The sequence below is a fragment of the Monodon monoceros genome, unplaced genomic scaffold, assembly GCF_005190385.1.
Source record: "Monodon monoceros isolate NGI ecotype Baffin Bay Population unplaced genomic scaffold, NGI_Narwhal_1 Super_Scaffold_22, whole genome shotgun sequence".
Taxonomy (NCBI): Eukaryota; Metazoa; Chordata; class Mammalia; order Artiodactyla; family Monodontidae; genus Monodon; species Monodon monoceros.
Window position 1 is genome coordinate 56512289 of NW_021703779.1, and position 18689 is coordinate 56530977.

The window sequence follows — 18689 nt, forward strand, 5'->3', positions numbered from 1 at the left end:
AGATTATACTCCATCCAAAGTTATAAAATATTGGCTATATTCCCTGTGCTGTACAATATATCCTTGTAGCTTATTTATTTTATAAATAGTACTTTGTACCTTAGTCCTCTACCACTATCTTACCCCTCTCCACTTCCCTCTCCCCACTGGTAACCACTAGTTTGTTCTCTACACCTGTGAGCCTGTTTCTGTTTTACTATGTACATTCGTTTGTTTTAGTTTTTAGATTCCACATATAAGTGACAACATACAGTACTTGTCTTTCTCTGCCTGACTTATTTCCTTAGCATAATACCCTCCAAGTCTATCCATGTTGTTGCAAATGGCAAAATTTCATTCCTTTTATGGCTGAGTAATATTCCATTGTATGTATATATACCAGCTGCTTTATCAATTCATCTGTTGATGGACACTTAGGCTTCTACATCTTGGCTTTTGTAAATAATGCTGCTATGAACACTGGGGTGCATGTATATTTTTGAATTAGTGTTTTGTTTTCTTTGTATATATACCCAGGAGTGGATTATATGGTAATTCTAGTTTTTGTTTTCTGAGGAACCTCCAAATATTTTCCATAGTGGCTGCACCGATTTACATTCTCACCAGCAGCATACTGGGGTTCCTTTTTGATGACATTCTTTTTTTTTGTTTGTTTGTTTAGCAAGAAGAAAAGAGTTTTATTTATCACTATGGATGATAAATGAAACAATGAGTAAATAAAATTATACTTTTAATATTGATTTACAGTATTTCAAATATCTTTGGGTGTTTATATTTAATCTACGTATCCATTCAGACTTCTTAAAATTATTTTCATGAGCTAACGATCCACACAGAATTTAAAAATTCACAGTATCCTTCAATTGTTTATTTTATTAAAATCCAGTCCTCAATCTAATTGCATTTCTTTTCTTCTTTAAAATATAAATAGTGGCACTTAAAATAACACTAACAATTGCAACAGATCCAACCACTGACAATACCAAGGTAGAAATGTTAACTCTGGGATTTGGATGACTTTCACCCCGACTGGTGATCTGCTTGAGAAATAAACAAAGCTACTTGTGTAAAGTTGGATACTTTTGATGTCAAATTGCTTTTATCCACATTTTGAATGGCAATGAATATGTGGGTTGCATTTTCTTCTGAGATATTTCCTGGTTTGAATGCAAAGGTTTCCTTGGAGTTGGCCTCATTTGGTAGCAGATCAGTAGTGTTTACTTGCAGAGCATGGTCAAAATTATCCCTTAGCTCCAGAATGTTTCCACTTATTCTTATGATATACTGTTGAACTTAGGGGAAAAAGTTACAAATTATGTAGGAACTGGAGCATCCATTTAAAATTCCTTTTTATTAATTTTTCTCAAAAATATTTAGTTATGTCAGGCTTATACTCATATCCAAAGCCTTATTTATTTTTCTATAAAAGTTGAATTCTGATTTTTAAACTCTGCCAAATGCTACCTTCTCTGTATGAAAAGTGGTAGCAGGTTATAATGTGTCACATTTGATTGATTCAAAACATGAGATTATAAAATTAATACTTTTCTGAGCTATCAATTAAAAATTATTTTCCTCTTACTCATCCTTACACCCTTGCTTTTGCAATGAGTACCTTTCACTTAAACAATGCTGCATGACACTTTGTCCTTACCATTTACAACATCAAAAGCATCTGGTACTGTCCATGTTTTTTTAATAATTTTAATTGTAGTATAGTTGCTTTACAGTGTTGTGTTAGTTTCTGCTGTGCATCAAACTGAATCAGCTATACGTATACATAGATCCCCTCTTTTTTGGATTTCCTTCCCATTTGGTCACCACAGAGCAGTGAGTGGAGTTCCCTGTGCTACATAGTAGGTTCTCATTAGTTATCTACTTTATACATAGTAGTGTATATATGTCAGTCCCAATCTCCCAATTCATCCCACCCCCCCCCATGACAGTCATTCTGACAGGTGTGAGGTAATATCTCAATGTGGTTTTGTTTGCTTTCTCTGATTATTAGCAATGTTGAGCATCTTTTCATGTGTCTGGTGATCTGTATGCCTTTGTTGGAAAGATATCTATTCATGTCTTCCCATTTTTTAATCGAGTTGTTTTTTCAATATTGAGTTGCATGAGCTGATCATATACTTTAGATATTAACCCCTTATTGGTCATCTTTTACAAATATTTTCTCCAATTTGGTAGAATGTCTTTTTATTTTGTCAATGGTTTCCTTCACTGTGTGAAAGGTTATATGTTTAATCAGGTCCCATTTTTTTTTTGTTCTTTTTTTTTTTTTGCTTTTGTTTACTTTGCCTTAGGAAACAGATCAAAAAAACCATTGCTACAATTTATGTCAAAGAGTGTCTTGCCTATGTTTCACTCTAAGAATTTTACAGTATCTGCTCTTACATTTAGGTCTTTGATCCATTTTGAGTTTATTTTTGTGTATGGTGTTAGAGAATGTCCTAATTTCATTCTCTTACATGTTGCTGTCCAGTTTTCCCAGCACCATTTATTGAAGAGACTGTCTTTTCTCCATTGTATATTCTTGCCTCCTTTGTCATAGATTAACTGACCATAGGTGTGTGGGTTTATTTCTGGGCTGTCTATTCTGTTCCATTGATCCATGTGTCTGTTTTTGTGCCAATAACACACTGTTTTGATTACTGTAGCTTTTTGAAAACTAGTTTTTCTAATTCTATCATTCCTCCCACACTTATTAGCTGGTATTCTTCAGTAATAAAGGGCTTTCCTTACTCTAACTACCTCCCATGGATTTTTATTTATTCAAAATGTTATTATCAAATACAGCACTCATTGTTTTTGATGTTTCGGTTGCTCCAGATGTAATCAGTGTCAGCCTTTTCAAGCAGATTCCTGAATCTTTGTGACATGACCCTATTAGTGCATGAGCTCTTCTTTGCTTACAAAAGTATACTTGATCCAAGACTCACCTTTTATTTTCCTTGCCCCAGACCTAGAATCAGCCAGTTCTCTAAGAAGACTTGGCACTTTTGAGAAGGGAATGTTATTTAGAGACAAAAGATCTGGGCACTACATGTGTTTATTGCTTTCTTGGGTAGAATCATCTCAAGACTGGTTAAGTGAATAGAAGATTTTGTTGTTTTGTTTTTAAATCATGAGTTCATATTGGCATTCTCAATTCAACTTTACCATTAGAGAATTTTTTTTTCTTTACATCTTGAATTTTGTATCCACATCTCTTTTTCTTACACCATAAACCTTGGCTTCTGATAATATTAATATATTTACTATTTTTTACTTTATCCTTATGAGATACATATACATAAAATAATTTCAAGTTATAATTATAATATTACTAGTACTAATAAACCTACTGGCTGATGCTTACAACTTTTTTTGCAGTTTTTCCTGTTTTTAGAATATATTTCATTAGCATGAATCAGAGGCTGTGTTGACAAGTTAGATGAAATAACTGTTTTCTCTGTATGACTATGCTATGAATTTGATAAACATTTAGATTCATTTGATTTTTTGCATTCCATTTTACGGTTTGTAATGTTTTCCTTTTCATTTAATTTTACTTTTTGGATACCTAAAATATTAATATGGCTCAAAAGTCAAAACCATAGAAGGAGGTGGACTCAGAGGAATCTAGCTCTCATCCTTGTCCCTTCCACCCTAGTCACCACCTATCCCCTGTAGAAAAGAAAAAAAAAAGAGAAGCCTCAATTAAATATAGTCAGGAGACCAGAAAGGGGAGCTCTCATACCCTGCCATGATAGCAGAGCCCAACAGGAAGAAAACAGATTTTTCTTTCCTGCCAAGGACCCAAGCCAATGAAAAGCTATGGACTCTTTGTTTACTATAGCCCTCCCAACTTCCTTTTCCCCTCTATAAAAGCGTTGTCCTTCCCTTGTCAGGTGAGGACTTGCCCATTGTTTGGCATGGTTGCAGATTCCAAATTACAAATCTCTGCTCATCCCAAATAAACCCATCTTTGCTGAAGAAATATCTGGTAGTCTATTTCAGGTCAACACCTCCATAGTAACCATTTTCATTAGTTTGTTTTTATAACAGTTTTATTGAGATATATTTCATGTACCATAAAATTTACCCTTGTAAAAGGTACAATTCAATGGTTTTTAATATATTCACAGAGTTGTCCAACAATCATCACTATCTAATTCCAGAACACTTTCACCACTCCAAAAAGAAACCCTGTAACCATTAGCTGTTACTTCCCGTGTCTCAGTCCTAGGCAACTATTAACCTACATTCTGCCTCTATAGATTTGTCTTTTCTGGTCATTTCATAAAAATGGAGTAATGTAATATGTAGCCTTTTGTGTCTGGCTTCTTTCACTTAGCATAATATTTTCAAGGTTCATCCATATACTTGATTCCTTTTATGGCTGAATAATTTTCCATTGTATGTTTATACCATATTTTATTTTTTCCATTCAGCATTTGATGGTCATATGGGCTGTTTCCACCTTTGGACAACTATGGATAATGCTGCTATGAATATTTGTGTACAAGTTTTTGTACAGAAATTTGTAATGCATCTGGAAATCACTTCAAAAACAAAATTCATATTTTCCTCATTCTTTTTAATGACTATATAATACCACATTGCTTGAATATACCATGATTTACAAAACTAGTCACTTATTGTTGGGTATTTATGTTGCTTCCAATATTTTGTTACTAAAAATTACACTGCACTGACACAAACTTGTGCATATGTTGTTTTGTATTTGTGGAGCTATGTCTTCAGAGTAGATGCCTAAAAGTGGAGTTGCTGGGTTAAAGGATAATTGAAAATGCAGATTTGTTAGATATTGCCAAATTCCCGTCCTGTACGTCTGTATTTGTATTGCATTAACACCAGCAGTGTGTTGGACTCCCTGTGCCCCAAAGTCTCATAAACAGAATGTGGTCAAGCTTTAGGGTTTGCCAATAAATGGTATCTCAATGTAGGTTTAATTTGCATTTTTCTTATTACAAGTTAACTTGCACAGTTTTTCACATATTTAAGGTTATTTGTCATTCTAGTTCTGCGTTTTGTGTGTTTGTGTCTATTGTTCCTTTTGTTCTAAGGATTTTGAGGAGCAAGATTCTTCAAGTAAGGTAGATGGCCAGCCTTTTGGTGGAGGGAGGTAGGTGTCTCTCACTAACTGCTAGTAGGAGAATCTTCAACTGAATCCTTGGCTCATGTCACATACTAAGACTCTTAGAAAGTAAGAGCTGGAAGAACACTTTGAGATTAGCTATTCCAGTCCCCTCATATTGTAGATGACCAAACTGAGGCCCAGAGAGTAGGATGGACTTTCTTTAGGTTCATAGCAAATTAGCAATAAAGCTGAAATTTGAACCCAAAGTCCCTTTTCCCCGGGCAACTTCAAATTAACAACATGTGCTGATTTTTGTACTTTACGGAGATTATCATAAACAATTTTTTGGAAAGAAAATGCTTTTTAATGTTTGCTATTAGCCCAAATTACAAACATTGGCAATAAATATAAAAGCTATTGTCTTGTTAATTCTGCCTATTTGTCTGCAATATTGGCTACAGACGTATTAAAAAAAAACCCAAAACAAAAACTTAGAATGTCAGAGTTGGTCAGATCTTGGAGAGATATTATCATATCACAGGGGAACCTGAGGTCCAGAGGTACAGTGATTAGGATTTATTACAGCAGGAGGCAAAGAGGGCCATTTAACCTTCACTAAGGGCCTCAATTTTAGGTGTTTTGAGATATTCTCCAAATGAGGTTAAAATATCTCATCAATGCATTTATGAGTGTGCTGATAGCTTTATTTTGTTAAACACAAACACTTAAAAGGCATCACAATTTTTCTAAGCTTGTTGTCTCACTTATTTACTTTTTAATACACCAGGAGCGGTCTTAAGAGTGACCTGCCCATGGTCATCAAGAAAGCTAGTAGCAGAACTGACACTAGAACCCAGGTTTGCTGACTCCTGGACAGAGTATTTTCTGCTGCACCATACTGTTTCCTTAGAGCAGCTAGCCTTTTATGAGTCAAGTAAATTCATCTTTATTCACAACATTGAACCTTCATGCCAGGAAGCACCACAGTGGGGCACACATGCCCTTACACCCACCCATCTTAGAGCCCATCACCAGACCTACTCTCTGGAATGCTGCTATCTGTTCCTACATGCCACACCCAAGCAAAGAAGGTGACCATAATCATAACTCCCATGTCTTGAGAACTTCCTATGTGCCACGTACTTCACCTGTGTTCATTCAAATCCACACAACGGTCTTATGTGGTAGGGAATACTACTCTCATTTTATAGATGACCAAACAGGTTAAGAGAGGTTTTCCTAAGATTACACAGCTGGGATTTGAACCCACGTTTATCTGACAGCAAAGCCTGTGTTCAGCCACCATTCTACCTGGTGTTACCATTCAACTGAGACAACCCCTCAACTAAGATGCATGATGACCCTGAGAGGATATATATAAGGGTAAAGGGAAAACTGCCTTTCTCACAGAGCACTCAGACTGCCCAGGATGAAGCAGTTGGGGGCTGGGACTTAATGAGCTGACAGACAGTTTATCTGCAGTGCTACCATGTGGGCCAGCCCTCTAATAGGAACTCTTCCTGAAAACCTAGAAGTTACTTACTTGACCAAGTGTCTTATAAGAAGTTCCAGCATCTCTCTGTTCTTTTCCGGTAGCTTATATACCAAGGAATGAATAGCTCCCAGCCGATAATCCAGGTTGTCAGACTCTGAGAGAGAACAGAGAGATAGTTTTGCCTTCTGGGCAACTGGATCAAGCAAACTCTCATACATATACACACAGGCACACACACACACGTGCACATGTGCACACAGACACAATCAGAGACACATAGAGTCAAATAGATGGAAAGAGAGAGATATATAGACACAGGGACACAATGACAAAGAGAGACCAAGAAACAGACACTGAAAGAAAGAGAGGGAGGGAGAGAGACTGACTAAAAGATAAAAACATAGATTGAAAACAAAGAAATAGGCCTAGAAAGATGAAGAATTAGAAGAGAGAAGAGAAAAGAAATATGAGTAGAGAAGACAAGACTGTCTCAGAGCAAGTCAGAATTCTGGATACAGCAGGTTGCTCCTAAAGTTCCACATGTAAATTTCCAGCTGGAATCCCTTGCCCACCCACTTTCCTTGTGGAACTAGGAGGTATGCTTCTGCCTCTGGGTTCCTATGAAAATCACTGAGAGACCTCAGAGTAAAGATCAAAGCTCTCTTGCCTCAACAAATATTCATTATGAAGACAAATCCCCTGAATCATTTTCCTGAATACCATACAAGGCATAATGCAGAAGAGTCACATCAAGGTAGGGAGGGATACTCATACAGTGGCCTCAGTCAAAACTTTTAATGCTTCTTCAGCTGCCAACTTTTTAAGTGATTCTATATGCCTTATTTCCTATGTACCCTTCCACCCTCACCATTGGTCTTATCATCTAAAAAAATGTGATGCTAGCACTAAAAGATTAGGAATAATAATTCACAATACAATTGAAAAACATTTGAAAAGGCAAAGTGCTGAAAAAATGCTGAAATAGTAACTGTAATGGAAACATTTTGCTGTCGCCTGGCAATGTGAGCCATCTTGTTCTGATGTAAGAGGCAAAATCAATCAATAAAATCCTCAGACCTGTCATATCCCTCGTTAGCCAGTTTTCTCCAATTCACTCAACCAACATTGATTTATGAAAAATAATACAACACTTGAGTTAGCAAGTAAGAATACTCTCATTTGACAGTGGACAAAATCTGTGTATATGTTTGTTTTTTCCCTCACTTTCCCTCAAGCAGTCTTCTAGCCTTGTTGCTGTAAATATTACTTAGAAGCGAGGACAACACAATTAACTAAGTAACATAAATACTTACTGGCAGCAGAGACCAGCTCTTTGTGAAGTCTATAGGTCATGACAGGTTCAGAAAGATTCCTGAAATTAATGAAAACTGTAAGTTCCTTTGGGGAGGGAGTAGCAAGGCCTTAGATGCGCAGTTCTGTGAGCAGCAAGGCTGAAGTTTCTGAGCTCCACAGATTAATGACTACATACATTTCTCCCTTCATCTGAAACTTTGTCAGAGGAATCCTAGTTGCTAGTAATTTGACAGAAGACCTATAAAAGTATGAGCTGAGACCTTGTGCAGGGTCTCCAATTAGTTCCCCAAAGTGAAAAGAGGCACAAATCAGTCCTGCAAAATTCCAAAGTGGACCCACTATGAATGCTACTATGAAGTCCTTACAGTTGGATAGTTCCTCAGTTTCCAAAGTGCTTTTATATCTGTCCTCCCATTTGATCCTTCCAAAGATCCTGTGAGGTGAAGCAGTAATTCAAATACCCATTTAATGGAGAAGGAAATTGAGCCTCAAATAGGTTTCTTTATTTAGTCAAAAAATATTGGCTGAGGGACTTCCCTGGCAGTCCAGTGGTTAACACTCCATACTTCCACTGCAGGGGGAATGGGTTCAACCCCTGGTTGGGGAACTAAGATCCCGCTTGCTGTGTGGTGCAGCCAAAAAAAAAAAAAAACGTTGGCTGAGCACCTACTTGTGACTGGCATTGTGCCAGGTATTGGTGATCCAGATGAATTAGACATAGTCTAAACCTCCAAGGAGCTAATAGTCTAGTTGAGTAGAGTTCCACATACAAAATGTAGGTGATGCATGGCTCAGAGGAAGAAAGTAATACACTAATAATAATAATAACAAACTATCCACTGTTCTAAGTGGTTTATATATATTTACTCACTTAATGCTCATGACAACCCTGTAAGGTAGATATTGTTATTATCTCCACTTTATAGATAAGGAAACTGAGCTTCAGAAAAGTTAAATAGTTCATCCTAGACCACACAATTTGTAAGTGGCAGAATTTAGCAGTCTGTCTCAAGTCCATGTTCTTAATCACTACTTTATACTGCTTGCCACTGCTATTATTGTAGTAATCTAGGTGAGAAATAATAAAGGCCTAAACGAAAATAGTGCCATTAGGGATAGAAAGAAAATGTGAGGAGAGTCATTTGAAAGACATTAAAGACAGAGCTTCAATAATTGCATATGTTGGTGACGGAGAGAGTAATCTGGTTTGGGTGATTGAATAGATTAGAAATTGATTGAGAGGGAAGTGGAGATGCTATGTTAGAAGGGTTTCTGGGATAGCCAAAGGCAGATGTTTATTAGGAAGATGGATGGAGTGCCTTTCTAGATCTGAGAAGTAGATGTGGAAATCATGAGCCTAGGAGGGTGATTAGAACCATGAGAACAGATACCACTGCTCAAGGAAAGATGACAAACTGGCAGCCAACAGCTACATGAGACCTTTCAACAATTCTTCCCTGTCCAGAGTAGTGTATAAAAAATAAATGGAATTGAATGAGTCATCAGAATACGAAAAAATTGTATATTACACATAAAAGTCAATATTGTCTGCCTCTATTGAAAAACTGAAAGATCTGTCTATATTGGGTCCATATGGTTATTTGTGGAAGTAAAGAATATTGCTGTTTATATATAAACAAAGGGATTGCTATGCAAGTAAATGTTTTATATGCAACATGTTTAACATAAAAGCAGTCTACTTCAGTCATTTTCATGTCCTGGCTCTTGTGGATATTTGAATTTTCCATCCCCTCAGTGTAGTAAAAAGAGAGGAAAGCCCTAGGAAATACCAGGTAGAAAGTCCATAAAAGGGACTTCTAAAAATTGTCAAAGAGGTGAGAGAAAATCCAAAAGCAATGGATTAGCAGAATCGAAAAGAAGAAAGTTTCAAGGAGGGCTTGTTAACAGCTTCAAATGCTACAAAGAGGTCAAATAAGGTAAAGGCTGACAATTGTCCATTGTGTTTAGAACTGAGGGAATCACTGGTGACCTTGGCAAGAGCAGCTTCAGTAGAGCAGAGGGGGTGGGAGTCAGACTGCAGTGGGTTAAGGAGTAAACAGGGACATTAAGAAGCAGAGACAGGGAGTGTATATTACTTCATACACTGAAGCTAGATTGGGAAGGGGTGAAATATCTCACTAGGCAATCTCATCTAAGCTCCTGACTCCAATTATCATCTACACTGTTGATGATTCTCAATTTTTTAGCTCGAGCCCAGAATTCTTGAGTTTCATTCCTATATATTTCCTATATATCAAATTGCCTACTTAAAATTCTTGTCCTAATTTCTTCAAAGACACCTAAATTTGACATATCCAAAACCTAACTTGTCATATCCCTCAAATTTAGTCATTTTCTTATGTTTCCCAAATCAGTAAATGTATGACCATCATTTGGTTGTATGGGCGGGAAATGTGGAAGCCATTCTTTTATCTCCCTCTCCTCCATCTTCATATCCAAGTTTACTCCCTAAATCTCTTGAATATGCTTATTTCTATCTATCCCCACCGCTACTCCCTAGTCCACACAGAAGCATCATCTCTTTCCGGGACCACAGCAATAGCTTGCTAATTGGCTTCCACCTCTACTTATTTTGCCTCTCTCTAATCTCATCTCTCTGTGTTTTTATCAAAATGCAAATCTCATCATATAACCTCCTGCTTAAAAATCTTTCAATATATTCTCATTCCTTTTAATATAAATTCATACCCCAATTCTTAAAATGTCCTAAAAGCCCTTGTATGATCTGGCCCCTACATATCTCTCCCTCCCTGTCTACACTCAATACTCCACGTAAACTGGTACATGTAGTTTCTTAAAAGGGTCTTCCTCTTGCTTCAAGGTCTTTGCATATGAAGTTATTTCTGTCTGGAAATGCCTCCCTCCATCCCCAGTTGACTCCAAGTTATAATCCAAACATCATTCCAAACTAAAAACCAGAATAAGTTAGGCCTTCCTATTATATGACTGCATAGCACCTTGCACTTTTCCTTCAGAGAACTTATCATAGCACATTATATTTGTATAATTATTTGTCTTTTGTCTGTCCACTTCACTGGACTATAACCTTTTTAAGGTCATATCTACTCACAACTGTATGGCTACTGCCAGACACCATGCTAGGCATAGAGTAGGTCAGGAAATGTTTACTGAATGGTTTAGTGAACGGTAGAATAAATGAATGCAAAGAGATGTGTAATGTTGGAGCATATTTACATGCTGAGAGGAAAAAGCCTGTTGAATGAGAGAGGGTAAAGATACAGAAGAGAGAAGGGATGTTTTTTACAGTAATTTTCTAGAAGTGTTGGAGACAAGGGGTGAGTTAGGTGCCTAGAACACAGATGGAGGAAGTCCACTATGAAAATACTGACACATTTAAGAAATCTAAAGGGTGTTGACTGGCTAGTACATATTAAATGTTCATGGATAAGACACTTAAGAACAAATATCTCTTATTGGGGGTACAGGCCACTCAAACTTTCAGGCTCGATCTTCTCATCTTTCAAAAGAGCTACACTGCTTGTCACGGGATAAGCTGGGAAAGACGTAATGTGGGAGGGACTTACTCTATATAAATCTCTGAAAAAACTAACTCCTTTTAAGGAGGCTAGAGACACAGAGTTATTTACTTGCATTATTCTCATCATCACGAGTCTCCTGAAAGTATGCATAGCAGATTGCTCTGTCTTTCTTAAATTACCCAAGCAACTCCAAGAAGGCCACAGCTCCTGGGCAGTGGGGAATAGGGGAATAAAGTGCTCCAATACCAGTGGCCTTATAAGTCAGAGATACTTAGGTTCAAATAATATGAGCCATGATCATGAATATTACTTAATGGGGGAGGGATATGATTTAATTTCTTCATCTGTAAAATGAGTATGGTAACACCTACCTTATAAGATTATTGTGAGAAAAAAAACAATGATATTGTCAACGTAAGCAACTAGAACACAGCCTAGCACAGAATAAACCCTCCAACACCAGTGCTTTTCTTCTTCGGCATATGCAGGAGAAATACCCCTGGAAAGAGCATTCATGTTTACTTAAAGTTCTAAGATGATGCTACAGCAGAAGGTCATTTAATAGCAATATCTGGGACCCAATCTATTTTGGATTAATGACATTTCCCATAGCTAGAGTACCTATCTTAATGTCTAAAGAGTACAGTAATTGAAAAGAAGACATTTTACCACATAAAGTATGGTGCATACATGGGACATAGAAAATGGTAAGAAATGAATGACTTTAAAAAGTGCATATGTCACAAATATTTTTACGTAATATAAATCTATGCCAATAAACTGAATGATATATTCATCATCATTGTGCATCCCCAAATTTTGCTTGTAAGTTAATTTTTTTCCCAACTGCCATCACTTCATTCAGTTCTAACATTTTTATGGTTGTAGTTTTTTGGTTTTTATTTCCATTTTAACAAAAGACATACAAATACACAAATTATGTTTGTGTAAATGCAATTTAATGTTTCAAAATGGTTATTATCCACCAAAACATGTTAACAACCTTGAAATGTCACAACTCTTGATTTTACTTATGAGCCCATTTGTGACATCACCCTATCTATGCACAATGGCAAAACTTCAATTATTTTAAGGGCGTGATTTTTAAATAATCTTTTTTAAAGCCAATTTTCTTCAAAAAAGCCATATTTCAATAACTATTCTATTATTTTAATGCTTCCCTCACTTAAATTCCCAAATTTTAAAAAGTCTCCTAATGTACATTCTTCTTTGACAGAAATTTTTTTCACTATTTTTTTCTTTAGCAATCCTATCCAACCTCCCAAAATTGGGACCACATTAACTCCAATCTCCATCCAGAAATATTTCATCAACTCTGAAAAGGAATGTTCCAAATCATATCAGATATACCTGAGGTAGAATTTCAAGGAGCTGGTGATTGTCTTAATGTCCCAGTCACTATTATGAAAATCAACATCTCCTGGACATTTAGGATCTATTTGAGAAGAAAAAAATGAGAAAAAAGTTAACATTCCACAAGATCTTACATTTTATCTTACATTTAAAGTGCATTAATTAAAAGATGGTTACTCTAACCAGTTTTCAAAAGATGAAAACTTTACAACAAACATATTTTTGAGGTCTCAAAAATTCCCTTATATTCCAGCTGGGGAAAGGAGCTTGGAAGCCACCTCTTTCATTCACACAATAAGAAAAAAAAATGGAACAAACTGAAAGTCAACTCCTCTTAGTTCCATCAGAGAACTGAGGTCATAGGGCAAACTGAATAAACAGGCACATACAGAGAATCAAAACTTATAGAGCAGAAGCCCAAGGTTAGAAAACTCCTTGGGAAACAGTACAGGGCTAGGAAAACCCAATCTGTAATTGGCAAATTGCTAGTGGCTCAGTGTGGACAAGATTGAGAGTTAAAAATTTTAAGCAGGCCCAGTCCTAGGAGACTCCCAAGTTTTTGTGAGTTTTACCTCCAGGAGCCCTATCAGGTTCTCACAGTGAAGATCTGAGAAAAATTCCCTCATGTTACTGTAATTCTGAGAAGGGGATAAGAAAATTAGCCATTTAAAAACATGCACAGAGCATTTCATTCTTCTTAATAAGGCCTACCCTCAAGAGAAACTACTTTACCAGAGCTTAACTGACCTGGGAAGGGGAAAATTTCCCAATTCCAGAAATGAAATCCCTTCCTGTCTCTTCTAAGGGAGAAAACTGAAACAAAACTGAGAAATGCTTGTGAAAGTCACAGGCCAGAAGCACAGGTTCACTAAAATACTGACACATAACTGTAGAATTGTAGAACACTACCCCTGCCCTCACACCTTACCACCACATCAACAGGCTTCCTGGATAATAACAAGGGAATATGACTAAAAGAATTATTCTTCTCAGACAATATTTAAGAAGTCTCTAGGGAAAACAAAAGACAAGAGAGGAAATAAAAACAAGGACACCAGAGGTAAGTTTAGCCCCTGAGACCTACAGTTACAGCAACCAAAAAACACAAGCTAAACTCTAGCCAGATAAATAAAACCTCATGCTAAAGACCCATTTACCTCAGTTCCTTTTACCCATAATGTCCGGCTTGCAACAAAAATTACAAGAAAACACTAAAAGACAAAAAAAGTTTCAAGAAACACAGAAAGCATCATAATAAGACTCAGATATGGCAGATACTTTATAATTATCAAACTAGGAATTTAAAACAACTATGATTAATATACCAAGGACCATAATGGGTAAAGTGGACAACATTAAAAAAAGGAGTTGGATTAATGTAAGCAGAGAGATAGAAGCCTTAAGAAAGAATCAAAAGGAAATTTTAGAAATCAGAAACACCATAACAGAATGAAGAATTCCTTTGATGGACACAGGTGAGAAAATAATCAGTGAACTTGAAGATATGTCAGTATAAACTTCCAAAAATAAAATGCAATGAGGAAAAAAAAGAAAGAAAGAAAAAAACAGAAGAGAATATCCAAAAACTGTGGGACAATAACAAAAGGTGTAACATACATGCAATGGGAATACTAGAAGTAGAAGAAAGAGAAAAAGGAACAGCAGAAACATCTTAAGCAATGATGACTGAGAATTTCTGAAAACTAATAATAAACACAAAACCACAAATCCAGGAATCTTGGAAAACACCAATCAGGATATATATCAAAAGAATCTACACCTAGGCATACCACAATCAAACTGAATAAAACCAAAGACAAAATCTTGATAGAAGCCAGAAGAAAAAAACACCTTACTGAAGGAAGAGCACAATAAGAATTATTCCAACTTTTCTCAAGGAACCATGTAAACAAGAAGAGAGTGGAATGAAATATTTAAAGTGTTAAAAGGAAAAAAAAGACCAGCCTGAAAGAAAGAAATTACCTTTCAAAGGTGAATGAGAAATAAATACTTTCTCAAAAAAACAAGACAAGAGAGGAAATAAAAACAAGGACAATTGTTTGATCTACAAATCTACAATTTGAGAAAATTTGTCACCAGTAGATCTCCCTTGCAAGAGATGTTAAAAGAAGTTCTTCACAGAGAAACCTATAGGTCAATAATTCATATTTACATAAAGAAATGAAGAGTATTAGAGGAGGAATAAATGAAGGTAAACAAAACACTATTACTCTTATTATTAACTGGTCTAAGAGATAAAAGTTTAAAATAATAGCAACAATGTATTCAGTGATTATAGCTCATGGAAAGTGAAATGAATGACAAAAATGTTATAAGGGATTAAAGAGAGGAATTAGAAACATTCTGTTATAAAGTACTGGCACTAACAGTGTAGTGGTATGGTATTATTTGAAAGAGGACTTGGATAAATTGTAAATGTATGCTGCAAATGTAAGGGCAACCACTAAAAATGAGTTTTAAAAAAGTATAATTTACACGTTAACAGAATAGAAAAAATAGAATCATAAAAAATACTCAGTTAAACCCAGAGAAGGCAGAAAAAGAGTGGAAAATGAAAAGAGAAATGAAGAACAAGGACCATGACCAGAAAAATGTAGCAAGTATGGTAGGTATTAATCCAACTATATCAATAATCACTTTAAATGTCAATGGTATAAATACACCAATGAAAATACACAGACTGTCAGAGTGTATTATAAAATAAGACTTAATTATATATTATCTACAAGAAACCGACTTCAAATATAAAGAGACATATAGATTAAAAAAGGGACGGAGAACCATATACCACGCTAACATTAATCAAAAACAAAGCTGAGGTAGCTCTATTCATTTCAAACAAAGCAGACTTCAGATCAAGGAAATTATCAGGGATAAAGAGGGCCATTAAATAGAAGGATTAATTCTCCAAGGATACATACCTATCCTTAAAAGATATGCATCCAACAAAAAAGCACTGAAACATGTGCTTTTCAACACCCCTTTATTGGTAATTGACAGATACAACGGTTAAAAAATCAGTAAGTAATTGAACTGAACAGCATCATCAATCAGCTGGATTTAATTGACATTTATAGACTACTTCATCCAACAAAAGCGAATACACATTCTTCTAAAGTTCATATAGAACATTCATTAAGATAGACCACATTCTGGGCCATAAAACAGACCTTAATAAATTCAAAAGAATAAAACCTTACACCAATATGAAATTAAACTAGAAAGAAATAACAGTAATATAATATTCAATGAAATCCCTATCAAAATACAAATGGCATTTTCCACAAAAGTAGAACAAATAATTCTAAAATTTGTATGGAAACACAAGACCCCAAATAGCCAAAACAAACTTGAGAAAGAAGTACAGAAGTAGACGTATCACATGTCCTGAATTCAAACTATACTACAAAGCTACAGTAATAAAAATAGTATGGTACTGGCACAAAAACAGTCCCATAGATCAATGGAACAGCATAGAGCATCCAGAAATAAACCCATGCTTATATAGTAAATTAACCTACGACAAAGGAGGCAAGAATATACCATGGGGAGAAGACCCTCTTTCCAATAAATGGTTTGGGAAAACTGGACAGCTAGTTACATGCAGAAGAATCAAACTGGACTACTTTCTCATGCCACATACAAAAATAAACTCAAAATGAATTAAACGCTTAAATACAAGACCAGAAACCATAAAACATCTAGAAGAAAACATAAGTGGTAGGCTCTTTGATATCAGTCTTAGTAATATTTTTTGGAATATGTCTCCTCAGGCAAGGAAAATAAAAGCAAAAAAAAAGTGAGACTACATCAACTTACAAAGCTTTTGCACAGCAAAGGAAACTATCAACAAAATGAAAAGCCACCTTACTGAATGCAAGAAGATATTTGCAAATGATATATCCAACAAGAATATATATATGTATACACACACACACATATACAACACACACACACACACAACAAGGATATATACAAGGATAATATATATATTATATTCAAAATATAAAAAAGAAATCATATAATTCCACTTCAAAGAAACCAACAACACAATTTTAAAAATGACAGAGGACATGAATAGAGATTTTTCCAAAGAAGATACACAGATAGATAGCCACAGGCGCATGAAAAGATGTTCAAAATCATTAGGGAAATGCAAATCAAAACTACAATGAGCTAACACCTCACATCTGTCAGAATGGCTATTATCAAAAAGACAAGAAATAATAAGTGTTGGTGAAGATGTGGAGAAAAGAACACTCATTCACTGTTGGTAGGAATGTACACTGGTGCAGCCCCTATGGAAAGCAATATGAAGATTCCTTAAAAAATTGAAAATAAAACTACCATAAAATCCAGAAACTCCACTCTGGGTATTTATGCGAAGAAAATGAAAACACTAATTTGAAAAGATATATGCACCCATATGTTAGGTTCAACCTAAGTGTCCATCGACAAATGAATGGATAAGGAATATATGGTATATATACACAGTGGAATATTACTCAGCCATAAAAAAGAATGAAATCTTGCTACTTGTCACAGCATGGGTGGACCTAGGGGGTATTATGCTAAGTGAAATAAGTCAGACAGAGTAAGACAAATACTGTATGATTTCACTTACATGTGGAATCTAAAAAAAACAAAACAAACGTGAAAACATAACCAAACAGAGTCATAGATAAAGAGAATAAACAGGTGGTTGTCAGTGGAGTAGTGGTTGAGGGGAGGAGAGAAATAGGTTAGGGAGATTAAACTTCTAGTTACATTATGAAATGTACAGTGTGGAGAATATAGTCAATAATTATGTAATATCTTTGTAAGGTGACAGATGACAACTATACTTATCATGGTGATCATTTTTAAATGTACAGAAATATTGAATCACTATCTTGTGTACCAGGAACTAACACACTGCTGTAGGTCAATTATACTTCAAAAACCAACAAACAAATTCAGAGAAAAAGAGGTCAGCTTTGTGGTTATCAGAGACAGGGCATGGAGGAAGGGGGAATTAGATGAAGGTAGTCAAAAGGTACAAGCTTCTAGTTATAAGATCAGTAAGTACTAGATATGTAATTTACAACATGACAAAGATAATTAACACTGCTCTATGTTGTATATGAAAGTTGTTAAAACAGTAAATCTTATTTTCTATTTCTTTTATGCTATATTTATATGAGACTATGGATTTTTAGTAAGCTTATTGTGGTAATCATTTCATGATGTATGTAAGTCAAATCATTATTTTGTACACCTTAAACATATATATGTCAATTATATCTCAATAAAAATGGAAGGAAAAATAGCGGTTAGTTGGAGTTGAGGTATTCTGTAAGTATAAAATAGACACCACATTTTGAAGAATTAGTACAAAAAGGAATGTAAAATATCTCATTAATAATTTGTTATATTACATATTAAATTGGTAATATTCTTAATATATAGGGTTAAATAAAGTTTATGATTTAAAAAAATGTCTAAGTTCAATGTCTTATCTAAATATCATCAAATCAGATACTGGTGAGATAATTCATCCTGAAGCAAACTGCTCTCCAGCTGGCAACCTGCGAAATCAAGCATGTTAGGTGCTTCCAAAATACAAATATGGGACAGGCATAGAACAAACACTCCCATTCCAAAAGGAAGAAATAAGAAAATAGAAAGGGGTACTGGTACTGAGCAAGTCCCAAAACTTAAGGCCAGTTTGGGTGGGGATCCTGCCTTCTAGACACACTGGGGTAGTGGTCCTGTCCCCAAGGCTTTGGGTGGCCCTGCTCCCATGGCTTGGTCGGCACAGCACATTCTGCAGCTCTCCTGGGTCAGAGTTCAGTGCGGGTGACTCCCAGGCTGAAACTGCATACATGTGGTTCTA

General features: G+C 35.6%; 1 protein-coding gene across 1 annotated transcript in view; it reads right to left on the reverse strand.

Annotated features, from left to right (window-relative positions):
• OPHN1 (oligophrenin 1) overlaps positions 1-18689 on the reverse strand; it is a 606300-nt gene that overhangs the window by 127867 nt on the left and 459744 nt on the right. The window contains exons 16-18 of the mRNA XM_029240840.1: positions 12791-12875; positions 7898-7956; positions 6633-6738 (exon numbers count right to left, since the gene is read on the reverse strand). Of these exons, the coding sequence (XP_029096673.1) occupies positions 6633-6738; positions 7898-7956; positions 12791-12875 (250 nt within the window). The remainder of the gene's footprint in view (positions 1-6632; positions 6739-7897; positions 7957-12790; positions 12876-18689) is intronic.